The 27,885-nt window shown below is 41.8% G+C and overlaps 1 protein-coding gene across 3 annotated transcripts in view; it reads right to left on the reverse strand.

The window, feature by feature from the left end:
- Window positions 1-237: 237 nt before the first annotated feature.
- The window catches only part of LOC132891478 (zinc finger protein 883-like), a 90,372-nt gene continuing 62,724 nt past the window's right edge, over window positions 238-27,885 (reverse strand). For all 3 annotated transcript variants that reach the window (XM_060929076.1, XM_060929073.1, XM_060929075.1), the window contains 3 exons: window positions 8,877-8,944; window positions 8,505-8,695; window positions 238-4,577 (listed from right to left, as the gene is read on the reverse strand). In XM_060929076.1, the coding sequence (XP_060785059.1) occupies window positions 3,316-4,577; window positions 8,505-8,695; window positions 8,877-8,944 (1,521 nt within the window). In that variant the 3' untranslated portion in view covers window positions 238-3,315. The remainder of the gene's footprint in view (window positions 4,578-8,504; window positions 8,696-8,876; window positions 8,945-27,885) is intronic.

The following is a 27,885-nucleotide window of genomic DNA, read 5'->3' on the forward strand; positions in this document are numbered from 1 at the left end:
CATATTTGAGGCATTCTCTCAATGTAATTAATCTGCATTTTATATTGAAACAGGGGTGATAGCGTTCCGGCGCGCCATGGCTGGGGGAAAAAAAAAAAAAAATCTAGTTCGCCCATTGTCCTGTGTCATTCTGAGATGCGCAGATAGACAGTAAAGGGAATTCGGAATTCCCTTTACTGTCTATCTGCGCATCTCAGAATGACACAGGACAATGTGTGATAGCGTTCCGGCGGCCACGGCGCGCCGGAACGCTATCACCCCTGTTGAAGTTGTCACAAATTTCCTCAAATTTCTCAGTTATTCTTTCTCTAGTGTGTGACCTTGTAAATAGTTTGCAACTTAAAAGCAGCTTCTGCAGCCTTGGGCTGTTTTTCTCCATTTCCATAAAGTGGGCGGTTACCCCTAAAAAGCTACATGTGCTCCCGTCAATCCAAATATCCACAGTCAGACACAGTATCTGTCTTTTGTAGTTTAGATTTTATCCTGGACTCATTCTCTGCTGCTAGCTCACTCAGACATCTGGTTATGGTGCATCAAATTATTGGGCAGTATCTCTCTTCCACAATGTAATTCTTGAAACTAGGCTTGTCAAAGACAGAGGCAGGTTGCATAAAAATGATGAGGTCCTGTATTATGGATTCAGTAATGGCCTTCTGTCTGGGATGGCCCTGGTTATATACAATCCCAAAAAAAGTTGGGACATTGTGTAAAATATAAATACAAACAGAATATGAAGATTTGCAAAAAATCATGGAAACCCTATATTTCATTGAAAATAGTACAAAGACATGTTGAAACTGAGAAATGTCATTGTTTTATGAAAAATATATGCTCATTTTGAATTTGATGTCAACAACATGTTGCAGAAAAGTTGGGATGGGGCAACAGAAGACTGAAAAAGTTGTGTAATGCTAAAAAAAAACCCTAATTTGGTGACTTGGCAACAGGTCAGTAACATGACTATGTATAAGAACATCACAGAGAGGGTGTCTCTCTCAGAAGTAAAGACAGGAAGGGGTTCTCTGCTCTGTGAAAGACTGCGTGGGCAAATAGCGCAACAATTTAAGAATAACATTCCTCAATGTAAAACTGCAAAGAATTTGGGGATCACATGATCTATGGTATATAATATTAAAAGATTCAGAGAATCTGGAGAAATCTCTGTATGCAAGAGACAAGGCTGAAAACTGACATTGGATGCCTGTGATCTTCAGGCCCTCAGGTGAAACTGCATTAAAAGCAGACACGTGTCTGTACTGGAAATCGCTGTATGGGCTCAGGAACACTTCAGAAACCCATCTTCTGTGAAGACAGTTCATTACTGCATCCACAAATGCAAGTTAAAACCATATATAACAATATCAAGAAACATCGCCACCTTCTCTAGGCCTGAGCACTTTTATGATGGACTGAGGCAAAGTGGAAAAGTGTCCCAAGGTCTGACGAATCAAAAGTAGAAATTCTTTTTAGAAATCATGGACACCACATCCTCCAGGCTAAAGAGGAGAGGGACCATCTGGCTTATCAGTACACAGTTCAAAAGCGTATGAGGGTGCATTAGTGCACAGGACATGAGTAGCTTGTACATCTGGGAAGGCATCATTAATGCTGAATGATATTATACATGTTTCAGAGCAACATGCTGCCATCCAGACAAAGTCTGTTTCAGGGAAGGCCTTCCTTCTTTCAGCAAGACAATGCCAAACTGCTTTCTGCACATACTAAAACTGCATGGCTCCATAGTAAGAGTTCTGGTGCTAAACTAGCCTGTCTGCAGTCCAGACCTGTCTCCCATTTAAAACATGTGGCACACTATGAAGTGCAAAATATGACAAAGGAGACCGGAACTGTTGAGCAACTGAAATTGTATATCAGGCAAGAATGGGACAACATTTCTCTTTCAAAACTACAACAGTTGGTCTCCTCAGTTCCCAAATGTTTACAGTGTGTTGTTAAAAGTAAAGATGATGCAACACAGTGGTAAACATGCCCCTGTCCCAACTTTTTTGAAACATGTTCCTGACATCAAATTCAAAATGAGCATATATTTTTTTAAAAAACCAAAATTTCTCAGTTTCAACAGTTGATATGTTGTCTTTGTACTATTTTCAATTAAATATAGGATTTCCAAATCTTCACATTGTTTTTACTTATGATTTACACAGTGTCTCAATTTTTTTGGAATTGGGGTTGTACCTGCACACCTCTTGCCTGACTCAAGAATCAATGCTGCTTTGTCTCTCTGCACTGGCCAGCTTTTTTTTCTCTCTCTTTCTTGAAATCAGTAAACCTGTAAATGAACATGTAAAATCAATTTGGTTGTTATAGTACTAACTTCGGGATGATTTTGCTAACATTTTCTGTGTATGAAATCCATCTGGAGCCACAGAGTTCTGAGAAAAGAACTGGTTTGAAGTAAATATTGCAGGCTTGATCAATCTTTTTCTTCCAGAACGGAAAGAGAGCAGCTACAAATGTATATAGACTAAAGTTACTCAAGGTAACAGGAAAATATTGCTAACATTATTAAGCAAGCAATAGGCCAATAGCTGTAACGTATTTTTCCAATAATATTTAAGAGGTGGCTACAACCATACTGTATAACTTCACTGGGTCTCCAACTAAGGGCAGTTTATAATCCACTGCTAATTAACACATAACTTTAACCTCTCAAACCCAGTGTAATGACATCCTAATAAATCTGTAGCGTTATGTGGTCAACAACAAACCTGTAGGATAACTTGCTTGTAGCCAACATTACTAATAAATGTTTGCTAACTGTCCATCGGCATGACTCCGAACTTATCTTTCACATTAATAAGTGACTGACTGAGCTATCTGGGTGTGTTTTGAGGTGCTTTATAAAATCTGACATGTTTGATCCAGCATACTACATTTTCACGCCACACACCTTGCATGTGGCCATCCATTTGTTTGCATTTTGAATGAAGGCAATAGAGCCAAATCTTATCACAATCGGTACAGGTGTGTTTGCTGCCATGGTCACAGTGTTGTTGGTTACCTGTAGCTGTATGCATGCATCAAGTTGTGCATTACAGTAATGGAAGGAAAGACATTCAGCTCACCAGACATTTCCTTAATGTTTATGCATCAAAAAATAAAAAAATAAAGATTGTTCAGGACTCCCAAATTAAGACTGATTTGAGTCTCAAGCCTTTTGAGGACAAGTCTGAAGTCAAGTCTCAAGTCACTGCATGTGCAACTGAAGTGCAACTCAAGTCCAAGTCGCGTACCCATCTCTGGAATGTGCTGGTGTTTTCAGAGATTACTACGTTGAGTAAAACTTTCCCCACACTATGAGCAGTGATACACCTTCTCTCCTGTGTGAATGCGTTGGTGTCGGCGGAGATCACTCCGCTGATTAAAACTCTTTCCACACTGTGAGCAGTGATGAGGTTTCTCTCCTGTGTGAATGCGCTGGTGTTGTTGGAGATGACTCTGTCGAATAAAACTCTTACCACACTGTGAGCAGTGATATGGCTTCTCTCCTGTGTGAAGGTGCTGGTGTTGTTGGAGATGATTATATCGAGTAAAACTCTTCCCACACTTTGAGCAGTGATACGGCTTCTCTCCTGTGTGAACGCGCTGGTGTCGGTGGAGATCACTCAGCTGATTATAACTCTTTCCACACAGTGAGCAGTGATATGGCTTCTCTCCTGTGTGAACACGCTGGTGTCGTTGGAGATAACTCTGCTGATTAAAACTCTTTCCACACATGGAGCAGCGATATGGCTTCTCTCCTGTGTGAATGTACTGGTGTTTTTGGAGATGACTCCGTCGAATAAAACGCTTTCCACACTGTAGGCAGCGATATGGCTTCTCTCCTGTGTGAATGCGTTGGTGTCGTTGGAGATCACACAGCTGATTAAAATTCTTTCCACACTGTGAGCAATGATATGGTTTCTCTCCTGTGTGAATGCGCTGGTGTTTTTGGAGAACACCAAGTTGAGTAAAGCTCTTTCCACACTGTAAGCAGTGATATGGTTTCTCTCCTGTGTGAACACGCTGGTGTCGTTGGAGATGACAGTGACGAGTAAAACTCTTTCCACACTGTGAGCAGTGATATGGTTTCTCTCCTGTGTGAGCACGCTGGTGTTTTTTGAGATGACCCTGTTGAGCAAAACTCTTCCCACACTGTGAACAATGATATGGCTTCTCACCTGTGTGCATGTGCTGGTGTTTTTGGAGGTCACTCTGCTGATAGAAACTCTTTCCATACAGTGAGCATTGATGTTGCTTTTCTCCTGCGTGACTGCACTGATGTGTTTTGAGGGTATTCTGATTATCAAAACTCTTTTCACAGTCTGAACAGTGGTAAATTTCTTTCCATATGGCATTCTGAGAAGTGTCAGAACTGAGAGTATCAGATGATGTTGGCTGACTACTGGAACTTTTGGAAGGGATCAGCAGCTCATATTTAATCTCTCCTGATTCCTGGAGTCTCACATACACCTCATCGTGGCATCTTTGGATGTGTTTGTGGAGGTCAATTTGAGATGCATAGGAAAGTGGACATACTGAGCAGGAAAAGACTTGCAACAGAGAGTTGTTTACATCTGCAGAAGTGAAAGGACAAAAATATAAGGAATTTAACATGAATTATAACTATTATCCCAGTGTAAATGAGTGTTTGAGGTTACGTAAAAAAACATTTGAGATTTTACATGAATGAAGACTTACTAATATGTAATTCAAGAAATGAAGAACAGAGAATAGCTTGGATTGTGTGCAAATTCACAAGGAAGAGTGCTACAGAAGGCTGTTGGAGATGTCTATGATAGTGAACACATCTACTTAAATGACACTTCACTCAATCCAAATCATACAGTTCCTGAAGTAGTTGCCACTACCCTGAAGGCAACCCCTGTCATGAGAACAAGTCTGCCACCAGACTGGTTAGCCCAGCCAAGTAAACAACACAAAATGAAGTAAATTGAATGTCAGTATGTGATGTACAAGGTCAGAGAAGCTCACGGATCCTGCAGCTTACATAATCAAAAAATGCAGTGCAAGTACTCAATGCCAAATAATCCTCATTGGGTACTTTAGATAGCTTCTGAAAAATGATGAGACCCAAAAAAGATTGCAAGAGTTGCATGTCTATAATACAAAGTCAGTAACTGCAATCAGAGCTCCTGAGTCTAACAGACTGAGATAACTTTACAATGATTGTGTAAGTTGCATGTGAACAAGTCTTAGTTCCCAAGACTCGGGGGATTTCAAGCAGATTTTCTTCAGAGCCGGTGCAAAAATCAACATCTCTCAGAGACCGATCCAGCCGCGGTCTTAAAATTCAAAGTGAGGCTCACCCCCAAAACGGCACATGTACCATGTACATACACAGGGTATAGTAAGTACAGGGATACCCTATTAATGAATACAAGCAGTAGCTGGACAGCCGACACGTGTGCAGTAAGCCTGCTGCAGCAGTAAGCCTGCTGCAGCATCTTATCATTTTGGCTTGTGAACATGCATGTTAATGATACCATAAACATAAAAAGATGGTGCACACCCTTTATATGCAGTCTATAGTGCAGTCCAGGAATACAGTATGTTATGTCAATGCACAAAGTTCCCACACCCTGTTAAAATCTAACAGGACTTGCCCAGCTTGCTTTTCACTATATTCATATCACAAGCCAAAAAACCTAAGCTATAGGACCTACAATTAAGTATAAATTTATACCTTAAACTCTTAAGCTCAATCCCACATAACGATTTATTAGGGCCTGAACACCGAGGTGCCTGCACCGTAGGTAAAAAGCCCTATTATTTTTGGCATGTTTTTTCTTATTCCTCCTCCTCCTCTTCTTTTAATTATTATTATTTTTTCTCTGCATGAAAACTCATTTTTGAGGCACTTGCGATGCTCGAAAAGTCACGAATTTTGGCACACTGATCAAATATGCATTAAAAAAAAAAAAAATCACAAAGTTGCATTGAGCAAGGGACTGGGCATGGTCCCGGAGCTCGATAGTGCCCCTGAGAACAGGCTATGGTTGCTCGGATCGGCATCAAATTTGGTGTGATCGATAGTCTTGTGATACAGGACAATTTTCACTTGGTTCTATTTGACTCTGCCCAACAGGTCAGCCATGCTGGATGGAATGTGGGATTTTTCCCATGCTGTTTGAGGGGCTTACCATGGCTAAAACCCATGAAACTGCACATACATTTGTCCTATGATACAATTTGAGGTGATATGGTAAATTCTTCTAGGTGGGCTTCATTAACTCCATAGTGCCACCTATTTCAAAAATACAAATATGACACCCTGTACATATTCGAAAACTCATGAAATTTGGTACACACACAAATCATGCACACCGCTACTCCGCCATAGGGGCTTGACCCCAGGTGTGTCCGGGGGACTCCATAGCACCCCCCATGTCATTGAGACTCCTGCCTGGTATATAGTTTCATCTATCCATGTCAAATTTGGTAGGTGTGTGGAGTACCCCGAGACGAACAAAACTGCCTATACATTGCATCAGCCATACTCAACAGGAAGTGAGATATTTCTGGTTTTGTGCATTTTTATATGTTATACATTTTAATGAACTCCTCCTAGGCAGTTTGCTGGATTAATGCCATATTTGGTATACGTCATGTCAAGATGTTCCTGATGTTAAATTGTGAAGGGAATTGCAATAGGTCACAAGATTTTGAAATGGCGAACCAATAAATTTATACATTACGGCATGCAAACAGGAAGTGAGTCATAATTCACCATGCATTGCCTGATTCGGCTCAAACTTCAGAGTTTACAGGATATCATGGTTCTGAAGATATCAACATGCCCAAAGACACCCTCTGGTATACCACCACCATGTGGACATGGACAGAACAAGCTATAGTTGAGATGAAGTTGGTCAGATCGGCACAAGATTTAGTGTGATCGATACTCATGTGATACAGGACAAAGCTCACTTGGTTGTATTTGATGCAGCCCAACAGGAAGTCAGCCATGTTGGATGGAATGTGGGATTTAGAAATTTTCCTGCACTGTTTTGAGGGGCTTATGATGGCTAAAGACTAATGAAACTTTTCACATATATTTATCCTCGGATATAATTTGAGTTTCTACGGTAAATCAGTCTAGGTGGGCTTCAATAACTCCACAGTGCCACCTAGTTCAAAAATACAGATTTGACACCTTGGAAATATTTGAAAACTCATGAAATTTGGTAGACAAGTCAGTCATGCACACCACTACTCAGCCATAGGGGCTTGATCCCAGATGTGTCTGTGGGACTCCATAGCAGGCCCATAGAATTCTGGGGCATTTTTGGATGATATTTGGCTTTCACTTTGCATGGTAGATGCAGCAATGAACTGCTGCAGAATTCCCAAGCCTATGTAGTAACATCATTTATACAATTGTGTTGTTTTTTAATGCAGTGATGCCTGAGGGATAAAAGGTCACAAGCATTCAGCATTTGTTTTCGGCTTTGCCCCTTATGTGCTGAGATTTCCCTGGCTTCTTTGAATCTTTTGTTAATATTATGGATTGTCGATGGTGAAATCACTAAATTTCTTGCAATTGTAAACTGGGAAATGTTTTTGAACTGTTAGACTATTTGTCCATGCAGTTGTCACAAAAGTTGTGAACCTTGTCCGATATTTGTTTGTGAATGACAAAATTTCTAATTTCCAATTAACCTGTTTACCTGTAGAATGTTTCAAACCGGTGGGTTTTTTTTAGCATTCCACAATTTTCCCAGTCTTGTGTTGTCCTTATCCCAACATTTTTGGAATGTGTTACAGGCATCAAATATGAATGTATATTTACAAAACCAATAAAGTCTATTCAAAATTTTGCCTTTGTATTGTATTGAGTATAGGTCAAAATGTATCTGCAAATCATTGTATTCTTTTTTATGTTTTGCACAGCATCCCAACTTTTTTTGGAATCAGGTTTGTACACACAGCTTTACAAAATGATTTATAATAAATGAGTCCCAATGTAAGCAAACTGTACAGAAGCAATAAATAAACCCACTGAACGGTCCCACACTACAGTGTCTGAATGAACTTTTCGTCTTTTATGACCCAGCACTTCTGTTTAATTCCAAAGGTGCAGGTTGTTTTTTTAGCACCTAGAACAATGAAGCCTATAGCAGAGCTAGGGTAATTCTCCAACAAAGCTCTCCAACTATGGAATAATTTTCCCATTATTTTCTGACTGCAGTACAGTCTCAATCCTTAAGTCTTGGTTTAAAACCTATTAGTTTATACAGGCATTTTGTTAAATAGCTTTTCTCTAGGGTAAAGGTCCAGATGTTGGGGTTTCATAACTATGGTTGAGCTATATGTTAATACTCATGCCTGACGGGATGCCAGTGCCTGATCCAAACAAACATTGCCTGTTTGAAACATTCTTTTGTGACACTATACAAATATAACTGAATAGAACTGAAATGATTTGATGTATGTATGTATGTATGTATGTATGTATGTATGTATGCATGCATGCACTTCACCATTCATTGAGCACTTTTTGTTCCAGAGATCATCAAAGGCAGGACCAATTTCTTTGGCATATCTCTCTTCATACCACACCAAGAGCTCCTGCCCTGGGTTAATGGGACTACAGCAACGATACAGAATTCCCCCTCGATACTGAAAGGCCACAAGATTCTGTTCTTCAATTTTACAGGCACAATTCACATACCTAAAAGAATGAGGCAAAAAAAAAAAAGTGGCACAAAAGGTAAAAATCACATCAGAGCTACAGACTGACCAAAAGCATGAGGGAGATGTCAGTGATATGAGGAAGATAAAGTTCTTGCAAGAAATTAGGAGCTGTAAAATCAATAACTAAACAAAGACCCAACAACTGATGTATTCCTTACCTCATCCAATTCGCATATATCTCCCTTTTGGCATCTATGTATTCTTTACACTGCCTGGTCTTGCATATCTGTAGAAAAGTTACACAATTATATTTTGTTCATAGATTTATTCAATGTCTTCAAATTAAAGGAGGTCCACAGGAATAAGAACAATGGTTCATGTCAATATTGTTCTATCATAAAGGTGTGTCAAGGTTTTTGACTATTTTTTAGTTTCATCGAACAGTAGACAAGCACTAAGGTGTATTTAGTTTCTATAGGAAAATGCAGGCAAGGCTTTTCATCAGAATGCACATTTGCACTGCTGCCATGTCAATAATGAATACGTTTATATTTTGCACTGCTGCCTAATATCTACACAGTGTCACTTGATGTTTACAACGTCACACGCACAGCTCGATTACAATTACCTCAAACATACATGACCTCAAGTCAAAGCAAATTTACACATATGTGACACTCGTGTTCTTATTGATACTTTAAAAAATATTTCTTTATTTTCCACTGACATTCGTGTTTTTATTGATATGCCTGTGTTCTCTGTTTATCTGTATTTATGCCTTTTGTGGCCTCCACCCCCACCCCTCTTTTCATGAACAATGTGCAGGCACAAGTGTAAATGACAATAAATATTGAATTTAATTTATGCAAAAGTACATTTTTACTCCTCAAAGGATCTATGTCTTTGGTATGGCCAAGCTGTGCTGTTGAATTAGACCTCTGTGGTAAATATCTGTCCCTTGTGTTCTGACCTCTAAATAGACAGATACAAAAATACACAACTTTACTGTCAGTTCTGTCATTAAATGGGTTTTCCTACAAATCCAAAATATTTTTACATAAATAATATTTATTTACCATAAGTGTTTGTGAGCTAATGTTGGTTTATTGCAGTATAGCTCTGGTCCTGGATATACAGTATGACTGATTCAAAGATTTGTCTGAAATAAAAAGGGTCAGTGGGCCTCATTTATCAAGCTGGACACAAGGAACTTAGTTCATTCATCTCATCTCATTATCTCTAGCCGCTTTATCCTGTTCTACAGGGTCGCAGGCAAGCTGAAGCCTATCCCAGCTGACTATGGGCGAAAGGCGGGGTACACCCTGGACAAGTCGCCAGGTCATCACAGGGCTGACACACAGACACAGACAACCATTCACACTCACATTCACACCTACGGTCAATTTAGAGTCACCAGTTAACCTAACCTGCATGTCTTTGGACTGTGGGGGAAACCGGAGCACCCGGAGGAAACCCACGCAGACACGGGGAGAACATGCAAACTCCGCACAGAAAGGCCCTCGCCGGCCACGGGGCTCGAACCCGGACCTTCTTGCTGTGAGGCAACAGCGCTAACCACTACACCACCGTGCCGCCTTAGTTCATTCAATTAATATGTAAAAATGTATCCTACAAAAGCTGCTGTGTAAATTTATGTGCAAATTTAATTTTCACTAATGGCCCTTTTCCACTACCCTTTTTCAGCTCACTTCAGCTCGCTTCAGCTCACTTCAGCCCGACACGGCTCGCGTTTCGACTACCAAAAAACAGCATGACTCAGCTCGCTTCAGCCCTGCTTAGCCCCTAAAACTCGCACCGTTTTGGAGTGGGGCTGAAGCGAGCCAAAGCGAGCCGAGTGAGGCTGGGGGCGTGAGCAGACACTCCCCTGTGCACTGATTGGTGAGGAGGAGTGTCCTCACATGTCCACACACGCCCCGCGAGCACGCTGGGATCTGTAAACACCGTAAACCCAGAAGAAGAAGAATTACGAGAATTTCTGAAGCCTTATGCGCCTCGCCTCATCTATACGCTCTTGCCAGTATCTGTTGGCGTTGTCGGTGACAACAAGCCACAGCACCAAGACCAGCAACACTAACGACTCCATGTTTATTGTTTACTCTCCGGGTCGTGAGACTACCGCTTAAAAGCTCACTGATGTCACTGTTTGCGCTGCTTAACGACATCACGTGACGTCCACCCACTTTCGCTAACTCCACCCAATGTGTCCACCCACTTCCAGCCAGCACGGTTCAGCGCGGTTGTAGTCGAAATGCAACTCCAACAGCCCCGCTCAGCTCGACTCAGCACGGCACGGCTCAGCCCGACTCAGCCGCGTTTGTAGTGGAAAAGCGGCATAATGGGATTTAAAACATACCTGCCATAAGTTACTGGATATGTATCATGTTATCTAGTTAAAATCACAGTCATGTGAAAAAATAAGTACATCCCATGGAAATTGTAGACTTCAACATATTTAAACAAGCAAACATTTCACTTTCTTTGATACAATGCCTACAAATAAAGATAATATAATCCAACAAATTACAAAATGCCAATGTTGTGTGTCGTCATTTTCAAATTTAAATAAAAATGTTTACAGAAAAAAGGTACCGACACCCTGGGGGGGGGGGGGGGGGGGGGGGAGTACACCCTTACATTTATCACACTTTCAAGTCAAGAACATTAGAATCTGGGGTTCCAGATTAGTTGCCATTGATTAGAACCTCCTGCAGGTAGAACCTGTCTTATTTAAACCCGACATCTAGGGTCTGGTGTTCTCTTTGCTGTTGAAGTGTGTGGTATCATCATGCCATGCTCAAAAGAGCTCTCTTAGGACCTCAGAAAAAAGGTTGTGGATGCCTATGAATCTGGCAAGGGGTTTAAAAAGATGTCTAATTAATTAAAAATAAATAATTCCTCTCTAAGGAAAATAGTTACAAGTAGCATAGATTTTAAACAACAGCCAATTTGTTCAGGACTGGCTGCCCCAACAAATTCAGTCCAAGAGCAAACCGGGTGATGCTAAAAGTCTCCATGAGCCCCAAAATTTCCTCACTGGATCCGCAGGTAACTCTTGCAACTGTTGGTGTGAAAGGACATACATCTCCAAGCAGAAAGAGATTGGATAAATTTGACCTGCAAGAGAGGAATGGCAGGAAAAACAGCCTTTACTTTCCAAAAGGAAAGTTGAAGCAAGACTATACAGTGGTGCTTGAAAGTTTGGGAACCCTTTAAAATTTTCTATATATTTCTGCATAAATATGACCTAAAACATCATCAGATTTTCACACAAGTCCTAAAGTAGATGAAGAGAACCCAGTTAAACAAATGAGACAAAAATATTATACTTGGTCATTTATTAATTGAGGAAAATGATCCAATATTACAAAAGTGGCAAAAGTATGTAAACCTTTGCTTTCAGTATCTGGTGTGACCCCCTTGTGCAGCAACAACTGCAAATTAAAGCCGCAAGCGGCCTCGACGGGCCCTCGCGCCAGCGGCCAAGGGGGGGGCGGGGGCATGCGTCCCTGCGAAATACCTTCCACAGCTTCTGCGGCAAGAGACATTACTCCCACAATGGCGACAAAGCACAGAATTGGACACATGGCAACAATAGGGTCTCGCACTTCGTGCGTTGTCGACCATGGCAAGCGCCTCAATAAGGGTCTTGAAAAGAGTTTGCTTGCCAAGTTTGACAAATCAGAAGCTGCAATATCATTTTTGCCATAATCAGCACCCCCAGGGGCGAAAGTGCACAAAATTTGGCGTATATGTCAGGTGAGCTATGAAGAGTCTGCGTATGAAGTTTGATGACAATTGAGTAAATAGAAGATGAGATATAGATTTTTGAAGAATAAATATTTTGGTTTTTCCCATGTCAGTAGGTGGCGCTATGCTGTACATGAGCGATTATGAGTTGGAAAAATAAGTGTCTACAACAGCAACGTACAATCACAAGGTAGTGGTGTGAAGGAAAAGCATTATGGAATTATTTACCAAAAACCCGTTTTGGAGCAATTGCGTCGGCCAAAGACAGCGCCCCCCATGGACGAAAATTCCCAAAATGTGGTATACATGACATGGGAGGTAGTAAGAGGGTGGCCGTGAAGTTTCACCAAATTTGAGGAAAGATTGGATTTTTTGCCCAAAAATAGCGCCCCCAGTGGCGAAACATCACAGAAATTGGGTCACATGTCAGAAGCCCAATGAGTGATTTGCGTGTGAAGTATGAGCAGTGTTGAGCAATTAGAAGATTTGTTATGAATTTTTAAGCATGTAAAATTCTGCATTGAAAAAGGATTGACGTATAACTTCTGAACGGTTTACCCTACGTGAAACGTATTTAGCAACTTTTGTCAGCCATGTCTGTAGATGATGTGTATCAATTTTGGTGACGTTCCTATGAACGGTCTAGGAGGAGTTGCGCCGTCTTCGTGGCCATGCATTTCGCACAAAAGTGAAATTACCTCACTTCCTGTAGGGCGTGGCTAATGCATTGGCATTACATTTTTGTCCGGCTTGGTGAGATACATATGCGTACCAAAGGGCATGCCACTACTACAAACTACATGGCAACCAGGCACCTTAATGCGAGAGGCAAAAATCACAACACGTTAGGGGGCGCTATAGAGGCCCTGAGGCCCGCCTGGATCTGGGCTTCTGGTTCTCAGTAGCGGTGGCAGTCTAAGAAAAAGGAGCCAAATTTCGAGCGTTGTCGACCATGGCAAGCGCCCCAATAAGGGTCTTGTAAAGAGTTTGCTTGCCAAGGTTGACAAATCAGAAGCTGCAATATCATTTCTGCCATAACCAGCACCCCCAGGGGCGAAAGTGCACAAAATTTGGCGCATATGTCAGGTGAGCTATGAAGAGTTTGCGTATGAAGTGTGATGAAAATTGAGTAAATAGAAGATGAGATATAGATTTTTGAAGAATAAATTTTTTGGTTTTTCCCATGTCAGTAGGTGGCGCTATGCTGTACATGAGCGATTATGAGTTGGAAAAATAAGTGTCTACAACAGCAACGTACTATCACAAGGTAGTGGTGTGAAGGAAAAGCATTATGGAATTATTAACCAAAAACCCATTTTGGAGAAATTGCGTCGGCTAAAAACAGCGCCCCCCATGGACGAAAATTCCCAAAATGTGGTATACATGACATGGGAGGTAGTAAGAGGGTGGCCGTGAAGTTTCACCAAATTTGAGGAAAGATTGGATTTTTTGCCCAGAAATAGCGCCCCCAGTGGCAAAATATCACAGAAATTGGGTAACATGTCAGAAGCCCAATGAGTGATTAGCGTGTGAAGTATGAGCAGTTTTGAGCAATTAGAAGATTTGTTATGAATTTTTTAGCATGTAAAATTTTGAAGTGAAAATTGATTGACGTATAACTTCTGAACGGTTTATCCTACGTGAAACGTATTTAGGAACTTTTGTCAGCCATGTCTGTAGATGATGTGTATCAAATTTGGTGACATTCCTATGAACGGTCTAGGAGGAGTTGCGCCGTCTTCGTGGCCATGCATTTCGCACAAAAGTGAAATTACCTCACTTCCTGTTGGGCGTGGCTAATGCATTGGCATTACATTTTTGTCCGGCTTAGTGAGATACATATGCCTACCAAATGGCATGCCAGTACTACAAACTATATGGCAACCAGGCACCTTAATGCGGGAGGCCAAAATCACAACGACTTAGGGGGCGCTATAGAGGCCCTGAGCCCCGGCCAAGTGTGGGCTTTTGGTTCTGAGTAGCGGTGGCAATTCTCGGAAGTGGTGCCAAATTTCGTGCGTTTTCGCCCATGACAAGCGCCCCGAAAATGGCCCAACAGCGGAGAAAAATAAAGAAGAAGAAGAAGAAGAAGAAGAAGACGGAAGAATAATAATAGTGAACTCTTATAAGAACAATAGGGCCTTCGCCCATAGGGCTCGGGCCCTAAATAGAAACTATATGCCAAGCAGGCACCTTAATGCGAGAGGCAAAAATCACAACACGTTAGGGGGCGCTATAGAGGCCCTGAGGCCCACCTGGATCTGGGCTTCTGGTTCTCAGTAGCGGTGGCAGTCTAAGAAAAAGGAGCCAAATTTCGTGCATTGTCGACCATGGCAAGCGCCCCAATAAGGGCCTTGTAAAGAGTTTGCTTGCCAAGTTTGACAAATCAGAAGCTGCAATATCATTTTTGCCATAACCAGCACCCCCAGGGGCGAAAGTGCACAAAATTTGGCGTATATGTCAGGTGAGCTATGAAGAGTTTGCATATGAAGTTTGATGACAATTGAGTAAATAGAAGATGAGATATAGATTTTTGAAGAATAAATTTTTTGGTTTTTCCCATGTCAGTAGGTGGCGCTATGCTGTACATGAGCGATTATGAGTTGGAAAAATAAGTGTCTACAACAGCAACGTACTATCACAAGGTAGTGGTGTGAAGGAAAAGCATTATGGAATTAGTTACCAAAAACCCGTTTTGGAGCAATTGCGTCAGCCACAAACAGCGCCCCCAATGGACGAAAATTCCCAAAATGTGGTATACATGACAGGGGAGGTAGTAAGAGGGTGGCCGTGAAGTTTGACCAAATTTGAGGAAAGATTGGATTTTTTGCCCAAAAATAGCGCCCCCAGTGGCGAAAGTGCACAAAATTTGGCGTATATGTCAGGTGAGCTATGAAGAGTTTGCGTATGAAGTTTGATGACAATTGAGTAAATAGAAGATGAGATATAGATTTTTGAAGAATAAATTTTTTTGTTTTTCCCATGTCAGTAGGTGGCGCTATGCTGTACATGAGCGATTATGAGTAGGAAAAATAAGTGTCTACAACAGCAATGCACTATCACAAGGTAGTGGTGTGAAGGAAAAGCATTATGGAATTATTTACCAAAAACCCGTTTTGGAGCAATTGCGTCGGCCAAAGACAGCGCCCCCCATGGACGAAAATTCCCAAAATGTGGTATACATGACATGGGAGGTAGTAGGAGGGTGGCCGTGAAGTTTGACCAAATTTGAGGAAAGATTGGATTTTTTGCCCAAAAATAGCACCCCCAGTGGCGAAATATCACAGAAATTGGGTAACATGTCAGAAGCCCAATGAGTGATTTGCGTGTGAAGTATGAGCAGTTTTGAGCAATCAGAAGATTTGTTATGAATTTTTAAGCATGTAAAATTTTGCATCGAAAATTGATTGACGTATAACTTCTGAACGGTTTACCCTACGTGAAACGTATTTAGTAACACTTGTCAGCCATGTCTGTAGATGATGTGTATCAATTTTGGTGACATTCCTATGAACGGTCTAGGAGGAGTTGCGCCGTCTTCGTGGCCATGCATTTCGCACAAAAGTGAAATTACCTCACTTCCTGTTGGGCGTGGCTAATGCATTGGCATTACATTTTTGTCCGGCTTAGTGAGATACATATGCGTACCAAATGGCATGCCACTACTACAAACTACACGGCACCCAGGCACCTTAAAGCGGGAGGCCAAAATCACAACGACTTAGGGGGCGCTATAGAGGCCCTGAGCCCCGGCCAAGTTTGGGCTCTTGGTTCTGAGTAGCGGTGGCAATTCTCGGAACTGGTGCCAAATTTGGTGCGTTTTCGCCCATGGCAAGCGCCCCGAAAATGGCCCAACAGCGGAGAAAAATAAAGAAGAAGAAGAAGAAGAAGAAGCCGGAAGAATAATAATAGTGAACTCTTACAAGAACAATAGGGCCTTCGCCCTATAGGGCTCGGGCCCTAATAAACGTTTCCAGTAACTGTTGATCAGTCCTGCACAATTGATTAAGGTCAAGACTTTGACTTGGCCATTCCAAAACATTAACTTTATTCTTCTTTAACCATTCTTTGGTAGAACAACTTGTGTGCTTAGGGTCGTTGTCTTGCTGCATGACCCACCTTCTCTTGAGATTCAGTTCATGGACAGATGTCCTGACATTTTCCTTTAGAATTCGTTGGTATAATTAAGAATTCATTGTTCCATCAATGATGGCAAGCCATCCTGGCCCAGATGCAGCAAAACAGGCCCAAACTGGGGTAGTGAGGGGTGTGATAAACGCTGATCACCCCACCCTTGGCTGAGTGGTCCACTTCTGGACCCAATCTATTATGAGTCTTTTGATGCTTTCAGATCAGGTCATGTATAGCGTACACCCCCACCACACTGCTCAAGTGTGTTCAGAATGCAGGGGCTAGCAACCCCTGTAACCTCCAACCAATTGCTACAAAGCACAAAGAAACCCCCCCCACAGGACAGATCACGAAGGAAACGACCTATGACCGTCTACTGACTATGAGATAAAGAACTGCGAATAATCGAGGTTAACATCCGTGGACTAAGATCAAACATCGGTGAACTGGCTAACCTGTGCAAGGCCAAAGAACCTCCCATCATTATTGTGGTAGAGACATTCCTGGATGAGACTGTACAGGATGGAGCTGAGTGCATTGCAATTCCAGGATACACCATGTGCTGTCGGAGAGAAAGAAACTCTTCAGGGGGTGGAATTGCAGTGTTTTGCATGCATGGAATTGCCATCCACCATGATGCACAAAAAGACCCAAAAGGCTTTGAACTGATGTGGTTTACAGTCACTATGCTCCCAGAAGCTCCTCATAGGAGCTGTTTACAGACCACCAAGTGCCAACATCGACGTCTTCAATTACCTCGACACTGAAACCTTGCCCGCAATGGCTGAATTTGGTGCCCACTCTGTCATGCTGGTTGGAGATTTTAATGTCCATCATGAAGATTGGCTAGGAAGTCAAACAACTGATGCAGCTGGCCGCCGGGCCCTGAAGCTTGCAAACTGTCTAGGCCTAGAACAAGTCATGATGACTCCAACCAGAGGTGACCAGATTCTAGACCTCATCATGACTAACCTTCCAGCTGTATCCACAACACTGGCCAATGTGGGAACATTGGACCATAACCCTGTCCTAGTAAGGCTTGACCTGACAGCATACACAGATAAGCCATACAAAAGGAAGGTGTGGCAGTATGAGAAAGCCAATTACTGGGGAATGCGAGGCCTCATTTCAGGCACCGACTGGCAGAAGGTATTCACTGTGGAAGATCCTGAGAGCATATGTGCCCAGATTACAGAAATTATCCAGACCGCCAGTTCATCCCCAACAAAACTGTCACCAAAAAAAAAAAACAACAGGAGACAAACCATGGTTCGACGAGAACTGCCGAAGAGCTGCGAGAAAGAAGCGGCGTCTCTTTCGAGAGCTTAAAAGTGTGAAGGAAATTTAGTGAATGAACATTCCTATTCTCTGCGTTTCTGTGTGTGGTGCTCAAGTGGCCTAGTGTACTGAGAAAAGTTGTTTTTCCACATGCTGTAATCGCCTTTCTGTGGCCTTGGCTAGTGATAAGCAGGGTGTCTGGGTTCTCTCTAACCATGCATATGCCTGCACATCCCAGAGCACACCAGGTGCACACTAACAAAGCTTCATAGAAAATCTTGAGCCAATCACGTGAAGACATGAGCAGTAAGCGAATGCCTTTAAAGTATAATAGATAACAGCCACTAAAACACAACTCAGAGCGCGCACACTCTCGGCATCACTGAAATGGTGTCTTTTCTTCTTTTCTCCTTTCCTATTTTATATCTGTTTTATATGATCTACTATAATAAATAACTGAAAAGACAACTGCTAAGCGTTCTGAAGTGTTTATTAGAAGTTTCCATTACAAAAGCAACAACTCATCCACCAATAAGCAGCAGTTTGCAGGTGCCAGACACATTCAACCAGGCAGAAAAGCAAGCTAAGCAGAACTACAACACCAAACTCACCAAGCAACTCACTGGCAATAACCTGACCAACAAGAGATGGTGGAGGCTTGTTAATTCTCTCTCTGGGAGAGCTGCTACCTCTGACATCCCTGTCATTATCCACAACAACACAGCCCACATTACTGCCTACGAAAAAGCAGAAGTGTTCTGCAAGGCATTCACACAAAAATGCCATCTCAAAGATGCAACTGCCCCGGCACCTCAAATCCAGCAATCCACCTCCTGCACTATCAACACCATCACATTCAAACCTAAGGACATCAACAGGCTCTTGAAAGGACTCAAACCAGACAAAGCTTCTGGACCAGATTAAATCCCCACCAGAGTCCTTAGGGAATGTGGTGCAGAGCTCGCAAGCCCCCTGTGTCACCTCTTTAACTGCTGCTTTTCAAGTGGACTCTTCCCAAGTCAGTGGAAGGTGGCCTGTTACTCCAGTGCACAAGAAAGACTCGAAAGTGGACCCATCCAAGTACCGTCCCATATCCCTGCTTTCAGTCATCAGCACGGTTATGGAATCAGCAGTGAACCAACAGCTACAGAGGTACGTTCTCAAAAACAAATCTCATCTCCCACAGACAGTTTGGATTCAGACCAGAACACAGCACAGCTGACCTCCTAAACATCCTGTGCCAGAGGTGGAACAACTCCCTAGACTCAGGTGAGGAAGTCTGCGTCGTAGCCTTGGACATCCAGGGGGCATTTGACAAAGTGTGGCATCATGGTCTGATGGCCAAACTCTATTCGAGAGGAGTGTCTGGAAAGCTGCTCCAATGGCTCCGAAGCTACCTCTCGAACAGATCCATCAGAGTGGTCCTGTCAGGCCAGGCCTCAGAACCCTACTCCATCAATGCCTCAGTACCTCAAGGATTGATCCTCGGCCCTCTCCTCTTCTCCATCTTCACTGACGACCTGATTGATGTATGTGAGAATGAGATGTACATGTACGCTGACGACTTAACCCTGTATGCACGCATCAGATCTCCAGCAGACAAGGGTTAAGTAGTCAAGCAGACAAAACATTTTTCCAATAGCCTTCTGGCTTGTCCACATGATCTTTAGCAAACTGCAGACAAGCAGCAATGTTATTTTTGGAGAGCAGAGGCTGGCTCCTTGCAACCCTGCCATGCACACCATTGTTGTTCAGTGTTCTCTTGATGGTGGACTCATGAACATTAACATTAGCCAATGTGAGAGAGGCCTTCAGTTGCTTAGAAGTTACCCTGGGGTCCTTTGTGACCTCGCCATCTATTACATGCCTTGCTCTTGGAGTGATCTTTGTTGGTCGACCACTCCTGGGGAGGGTAACAATGGTCTTGAATTTCCTCCATTTGTACACAATCTATCCACCTGTGGATTGGTAGAGTCCAAACTCTTTAGAGATGGTTTTGTAACCTTTTCCAGCCTGATGAGCTTCAACAACGCTTTTTCTGAGGTCCTCAGAAATCTCCTTTGTTCATGCCATGATACACTTCCACAAACATGTGTTGTGAAGATCAGACTTGGATAGGGCCCTGTTCTTTAAATAAAACAGGGTGCCCACTCACACTTGATTGTCATCCCATTGATTGAAAACACTTGACTCTAATTTCACCTTCAAATTAACTGCTAATCCTAGATGGTCACATACTTTTGCAAGTCTCAGATATGTAAAATTGGATCATTTTCCTCAATAAATAAATGACCACGTATAAAATTGTCTCATTTGTTTAACTGGGTTCTCTTTATCTACTTTTAGGACATGTGTGAGAATCTGATGATGTTTTAGGTCATATTTATGCAGAAATATAGAAAATTCTAAAGGGTTCACAAACTTTCAAGCACCTGTGTGTGTGTGTGTGTGTGTGTGTGTGTGTGTGTGTGTGTGTGTGTGTGCACACACACAAAACCCCGATTCCAAAAAAGTTGGGACAAAGTACAAATTGTAAATAAAAACGGAATGCAATAATTTACAAATCTCAAAAACCGATATTGTATACACAATGGAAAATAGACAACATATCAAATGTCGAAAGTGAGACATTTTGAAATTTCATGCCAAATATTGGCTCATTTGAAATTTCATGACCGCAACACATCTCAAAAAAGTTGGGACAGGGGCAATAAGAGGCTGGAAAAGTTAAAGGTACAAAAAAAGGAACAGCTGGAGGACCAAATTGCAACTCATTAGGTCAATTGGCAATAGATCATTAACATGACTGGGTATAAAAAGAGCATCTTGGAGTGGCACCGGCTCTCAGAAGTAAAGATGAGAAGAGGATCACCAATTCCCCCAATTCTGCACTGACAAATAGTGGAGCAATATCAGAAAGGAGTTTGACAGTGTAAAATTGCAAAGAGTTTGAACATACAGTGGGGCAAAAAAGTATTTAGTCGGTCACCAATTGTGCAAGTTCTCCCACTTAAAAAGATGAGAGAGGCCTGTAATTTTCATCATAGGTATACCTCAACTATGAGAGACAAAATGAGAAATAAAAATCCAGAAAATCACATTGTCTGATTTTTAAAGAATTTATTTGCAAATTATGGTGGAAAATAAGTATTTGGTCAATAACAAAAGTTCACCTCAATACTTTGTTATATACCCTTTGTTGGCAATGACAGAGGTCAAACATTTTCTGCAAGTCTTCACAAGGTTTTCACACACTGTTGCTGGTATTTTGGCCCATTCCTCCATGCAGATCTCCTCTAGAGCAGTGATGTTTTGGGGCTGTCGCTGGGCAACACGGACTTTCAACTCCCTCCAAAGATTTTCTATGGGGTTGAGATCTGGAGACTGGCTAGGCCACTCCAGGACCTTGAAATGCTTCTTACGAAGCCACTCCTTCGTTGCCCGGGCAGTGTGTTTGGGATCATTGTCATGCTGAAAGACCCAGCCACGTTTCATCTTCAATGCCCTTGCTGATGGAAGGAGGTTTTCACTCAAAATCTCACGATACATGGCCCCATTCATTCTTTCCTTTACATGGATCAGTCGTCCTGGTCCCTTTGTAGAAAAACAGCCCCAAAGCATGATGTTTCCACCCCCATGCTTCACAGTAGGTATGGTGTTCTTTGGATGCAACTCAGCATTCTTTCTCCTCCAAACATGACAAGTTGAGTTTTTATCAAAAAGTTCTATTTTGGTTTCATCTGACATTCTCCCAATCCTCTTCTGGATTATCCAAATGCTGTCTAGCAAACTTCAGACGGGCCTGGACATGTACTGGCTTAAGCAGGGGGACATGTCTGGCACTGCAGGATTTGAGTCCCTGGCGGCGTAGTGTGTTACTGATGGTAGACTTTGTTACTTTGGTCCCAGCTCTCTGCAACTCATTCACTAGGTCCCCCCATGTGGTTCTGGGATTTTTGCTCACTGCTCGTGATCATTTTGACCCCACGGGGTGAGATCTTGTGTGGAGCCCCAGATCGAGGGAGATTATCAGTGGTCTTGTATGTCTTCCATTTTCTAATAATTGCTGCCACAGTTGATTTCTTCACACCAAGCTGCTTACCTATTGCAGATTCAGTCTTCCCAGCCTGGTGCAGGTCTACAATTTTGTTTCTGGTGTCCTTTGACAGCTCTTTGGTCTTGGCCATAGTGGAGTTTGGAGTGTGACTGTTTGAGGTTGTGGACAGGTGTCTTTTATACTGATAATGAGTTCAAACAGGTGCCATTAATACAGGTAACGAGTGGAGGACAGAGGAGCCTCTTAAAGAAGAAGTTACAGGTCTGTGAGAGCCAGAAATCTTCCTTGTTTGTAGGTGACCAAATACTTATTTTACTGAGGAATTTACCAATTAATTCATTAAAAATCCTACAATGTGATTTCCTGGATTCTTCCCCCCATTCTGTCTCTCATAGTTGAAGTGTACCTATGATGAAAATTACAGGCCTCTCTCATCTTTTTAAGTGGGAGAACTTGCACAATTGGTGGCTGACTAAATACTTTTTTACCCCACTGTATCATCTACGGTACAGTGCATAATATCAAAAGATTCAGAGAATCTGGAAGAATCTCTGTGCATAAGGGTCAAGGCCGGAAAACCATACTAGGTGCTCGTGATCTTCGGGCCCTTAGATGGCACTGCATCACATACAGGCATGCTTCTGTATTGGAAATCACAAAATGGGCTCAGATGATCCAGAAGCGCAGACGTCTTCTCCGGGCCAAAGCTCATTTAAAATGAGTGGCAAAGTGGAAAACTGTTCTGTGGTCAGACGAATCAAAATTTGAAGTTCTTTATGGAAATCGGGGACGCCATGTCATTCGGACTAAAGAGGAGAAGGACGATCCAAGTTGTTATCAGCGCTCAGTTCAGAAGCCTGCATCTCTGATGGTATGGGGTTGCATTAGTGCGTGTGGCATGGGCAGCTTACACATCTGGAAAGACACCATCAATGCTGAAAGGTATATCCAGGTTCTAGAGCAACATATGCTCCCATCCAGACGACATCTCTTTCAGGGAAGACCTTGCATTTTCCAACATGACAATGCCAAACCACATACTGCATCAATTACAGCATCATGGCTGCATAGAAGAAGGGTCCGGGTACTGAACTGGCCAGCCTACAGTCCAGATCTTTCACCCAGAGAAAACATTTGGCGCATCATAAAACGGAAGATACGACAAAAAATACCTAAGACAGTTGAGCAACTAGAATCCTACATTAGACAAGAATGGGTTAACATTCCTATCCCTAAACTTGAGCAACTTGTCTCCTCAGTCCCCAGATGTTTACAGACTGTTGTAAAGAGAAAAGGGAATGTCTCACAGTGGTAAACATGGCCTTGTGCCAACTTTGAGATGTGTTGTTGTCATGAAATTTAAAATCACCCAATTTTTCTCTTTAAATGATACATTTTCTCAGTTTAAACATTTGATGTCATCTATGTTCTATTCTGTATAAAATATGGAATTTTGAAACTTCATCATTGCATTCCATTTTTATTTACACTTTACTTTGTCTGGGTTTTATATATATATATATATATATATATATATATATATATATATATATATATATACACACAAAACAAATAACTAAATGAGCTGCTTTAAACACACAATGTGACAAAATTTAACACTTCTTTAACACAGAACATGGTTGCACCTTCTTAAAACCATTCTCCAAGGTATTTTGTCAGTAAAAACAAATATTCTCTTGTAGCATTTCATGTTAGTGGTTCTTCACCCTTTAATAAAAATTTGTGGGAGAGCCTTGTGTGCCCAATCTGATGCCTGGTATGCACCAATTGATCATGTCCATTTTGGAATGGGGATAAAAGTCTCTTATTAATGGCAGGGTTAATTTTGTGCAATTTGTTTTCAGGACATTTATCCCATAGAGTCTGCCACTTCCCTAAAATATAGGATGCCAGTGCAGGTCTGAGGTCTGAGGCTGGAATTCTACATTTCAGTGGCATCTGCGGTAAGGGCTCCCCTGGCCACATTGTCTACCTGCTCATTACCCACGAGAACAGCATGGCCTGGAATCCCCCCCCAAAAAAAAGTTCAGGCTCTGTCCACATAAAAGTTTGAGTTTGTCTAAAATACTGATGATCAAAGGGTGATCAGTCTTTAAAAAAAGGAGTGCCTGGAGGCATGATCTTGAGTCTGTAAAAATAAAAGGGTTCTGTTGTTTAGTGTTGTCTATATACTCCAGCACTAACACCAAAGCACGGGCCTCAGCTGTAAAAATTGAATTCAGTTCTCTGATACACAGTCCATGATGATTGTTTCCAGTTACTATAGCTGCAGAAACATGTTTATCTACATTAGATCCATCAGTGTATATAGGTGTATGAAAAGGAAAATGGCATCTTGTATCTAAAAACTGCTACTGGTACAGATTTGAGTAAGTCACTGCCGCTTTCTTCTGGCCCAAATCCATTATGATATTTGGGTTTTGTGGGTTTTTTTTTTTCCCCAAATTCCAAGGGGGAATGGGGCAGAAATGTGTCTGTCAAATTATCCAGATTGGTGTTCAGCTTCTCCAGATGAGGTTTTATACAGACTCCAAAAGGACTGACATAATTAGGCCTGGCCTTATACAACTGCAGATGCTGGGACTGGAAAACCGCAGAGTAGGCTGGATTGTTTTGGTTTGCCTCAAGCTTGACTGTGTACTGAAGAATCAGTTTCAAGTGCCTGTTCTGGAGTGAGGGTTCATTTGCTCTGACAAAGACTCTAAATGGGAGCGATCTGGAATGCGCCAAAGACCAGTCTTAATCCTTGATGAACAGTACTCTGCATCTGTATATATAGTATTCGCAGATCCATAAACTATGTTCCCACAATCCAATCGGGATCTGATCAGTAAAGGCACAGCAGGACACCACACTCTGGACCCCATTTAGTTTTCGCCAAGACTTTATATCCAGAGCTTTGAAACATCTACTACTTAAGGATTTCATGTGTGGAATAAAAAACAACCTGTTATCAAAAATGTGCAAAAGTGTATACAGACAGTTTTTGTTCTGAAAAATTTAAATCCATTTTTGACTGACTATGCATTGATCTTATTTATGCATAGCTGCAACTGTCTTTTTTCATCTTTTTTTGATTTCAAACAACAAAACTACAAATTTACAAGACATGCAAATACAACAAAACCATGAAAAAGCAGAAAAGGAAGGTCCAAAAGGGTAGGAGCAGATGGGACATTAGAGTCCCATGCAAGGCTAAATTACTAAAATGTTAAAAATCTCAAAAGGACTGAGGCAAAAGAAAAACACAAGTAAAATCTATTGTTGCTAATGGCAACCACATTTACGACAGAGGCTCCACAAGCAAGTCCTGTCGGTATCAAAAACATTAATTCACTAATCCTTGTACACTTTAGTAACAAAAACCTTGAAAAATGTTAAACTAAGGAAATTACTAGGTGTAGCTAATTTGCATATGAGGTTCTAAAGTTTAGCACTATGATTGAAAAAAAGAGGACTGAAAAGTAAGAGTTTTACAAAAAGGTGTTTCCAAGTGCTTAATTTCACTAGACTGGGCTCGTGTGCAACCATGACTTACATATTTTAAGAAACTAGCATCAGTGTCAGCATGTCCGTATAAAGTCTTACAAAGAAAAACTAAAGTCCTTGACTTTGCAATCATAAGTAAAAGATGATAAATCCAATTGAATAAATCTTTATATGATCTTGCCATGGAAAGCCATAGTCTAATGGTTAGAGATGTAGCTTTGGAACCAAAAGGTTGCTGGTTTGATTCCCTGGACCAATGGTTGGGGCTGATGTGCCCTTGAACAATATACCTAACCCTATACCTATACCTAACTGCTCCCCAGGCTACATTACTCTGGATAAGAGCATCAGCTAAATGCCCGCAATGTAATGCTTGACTTGTAGGATCCAACATGTAGCTCTTCTCTGGTCTTTCAGTGGTGTTCATGTTTTTCCCCCCATGTAGCAAATGCAGAGATCGTCAACATAAAGACAACAAAAATTTTTGAACTAATGGCACACTATGCTATTGATAATACTAAATACAGCAACAGAGAGAATGCTTCCCTGAGGGACTCCTAGTTTTTGTAGGTGAGAATTTTAGTGAGTAGTTCCTTTTCGAACTTGAAATTGTCTATTGGACAAAAAATTGGAAATGAAAACAGACCAGTATCCTCTGAAACCCATTTCATGTAGATCCCTTAAGATGCCGCATCTCCATGTGGCACCATATGCTTTTCTAAATCAAAAAGGACAGCAAATCACATGTTCTTTTCTAATAAAACCATAGTATACATAGGACTGTCATCTGATGAGATGGTCAAGGGTGCCTAGTGCTGGGAGGTATACCGGTTCGAACCGAAAACCGTTTTTTTTTTCTGTTATGATATTAATTTTTAATATGACGGCAATACCAGTTTAAATAGCCTAAACATGTCCGGAACGCAAGTCCGGTAAATTGTTTCACAGGGGATGTTTTTCATTGCTGCACCGCTAAACACGCATGGAACAGTGTGGTGAAAATGGACAATGGAAGTTCTGAGCCAGAAGTTGTACCAGACATTGAAGTAGAAGACAGTGACCCTGAAGAACTTTTGCCGAAAAAAGGAGCCATGTCTGTCGTTTGGAGTTACTTTGGATTTAAAAAAGGTCGGCTGTGGACCAAACAGACATTCACTGCAAATGCTGTCGAGCTAAAGTTGTCGCCGGAGGTGGTAATACGAGCAATTTGCTGCACCACCTAAGCCACAAACATGCGTTGGAGTACCAAGAATGCATGAAACTAAAATCAGCATCTTCCACACCATCAGGAAAAAACAACAAAGCTAAAGGACAGGCGAGTCAGACATCACTTTTTGAAGCGTTTGCTAAAGGCACTCCATACGACAGAAAAAGCAAGCGATGGATCGAAATTACAAAGTCTATAAACCATTCATATAGCCAAAGACATGGTACCCATCAGCACAGTTGAGATGGTCGGATTCAGGACCATGATAAAGACGCTTGATTTGAGATATGACATTCCAAGTCGGAAATATTTTAGTGAAATAGCGATCCCCAAATTGTACAACGAACACAGAGGGAAGATACAGGCAGAGGTGGCTACAGTCCCCCACTATTCGACGACTGCTGATTTGTGGTCAAGTCGCACAATGGAACCCTATCTGAGCTTGACAATTCATTATATAAACGAAGACTGGCAACTGAAGAGTTACTGCCTGCAAACAAGTTACTTCCCAGATGACCACACAGGTGAATTGCTTGCTGCAGGCTTGCGGGAGGCACTTGATGCCTGGGGGCTTGCAGAGCACAGGCAAGTGGCCATCACAATGGACAGTGGGGCTAACATCAAGAAGGCTGTGAAGATTAACAATTGGACAAGGCTGCAGTGCTTTGGACACAGGCTTCACACAGCTATAGGTGTGTAATAGTTACTTACAGTGGTGCTTGAAAGTTTGTGAACCCTTTAGAATTTTCTATATTTCTGCATAAAATATGACCTAAAACATCATCAGATTTTCACACAAGTCCTAAAAGTAGATAAAGAGAACCCAGTTAAACAAATGAGACAAAAATATTATACTTGGTCATTTATTTATTGAGGAAAATGATCCAATATTACATATCTGTCAGTGGCAAAAGTATGTGAACCTTTTGCTTTCAGTATCTGGTGTGACCCCCTTGTGCAGCAATAACTGCAACTAAATGTTTCCGGTAACTGTTGATCAGTCCTGCACACTGGCTTGGAGGAATTTTAGCCCATTCCTCCGTACAGAACAGCTTCAACTCTGGGATGTTGGTGGGTTTCCTCACATGAACTGCTTGCTTCAGGTCCTTCCACAACATTTCGATTGGATTAAGGTCAGGACTTTGACTTGGCCATTCCAAAACATTAACTTTATTCTTCTTTAACCATTCTTTGGTAGAACGACTTGTGTGCATAGGGTCGTTGTCTTGCTGCATGACCCACCTTCTCTTAAGATTCAGTTCATGGACAGATGTCC

Source organism: Neoarius graeffei, chromosome 9 (assembly GCF_027579695.1).
Source record: "Neoarius graeffei isolate fNeoGra1 chromosome 9, fNeoGra1.pri, whole genome shotgun sequence".
NCBI classification, from domain to species: Eukaryota; Metazoa; Chordata; class Actinopteri; order Siluriformes; family Ariidae; genus Neoarius; species Neoarius graeffei.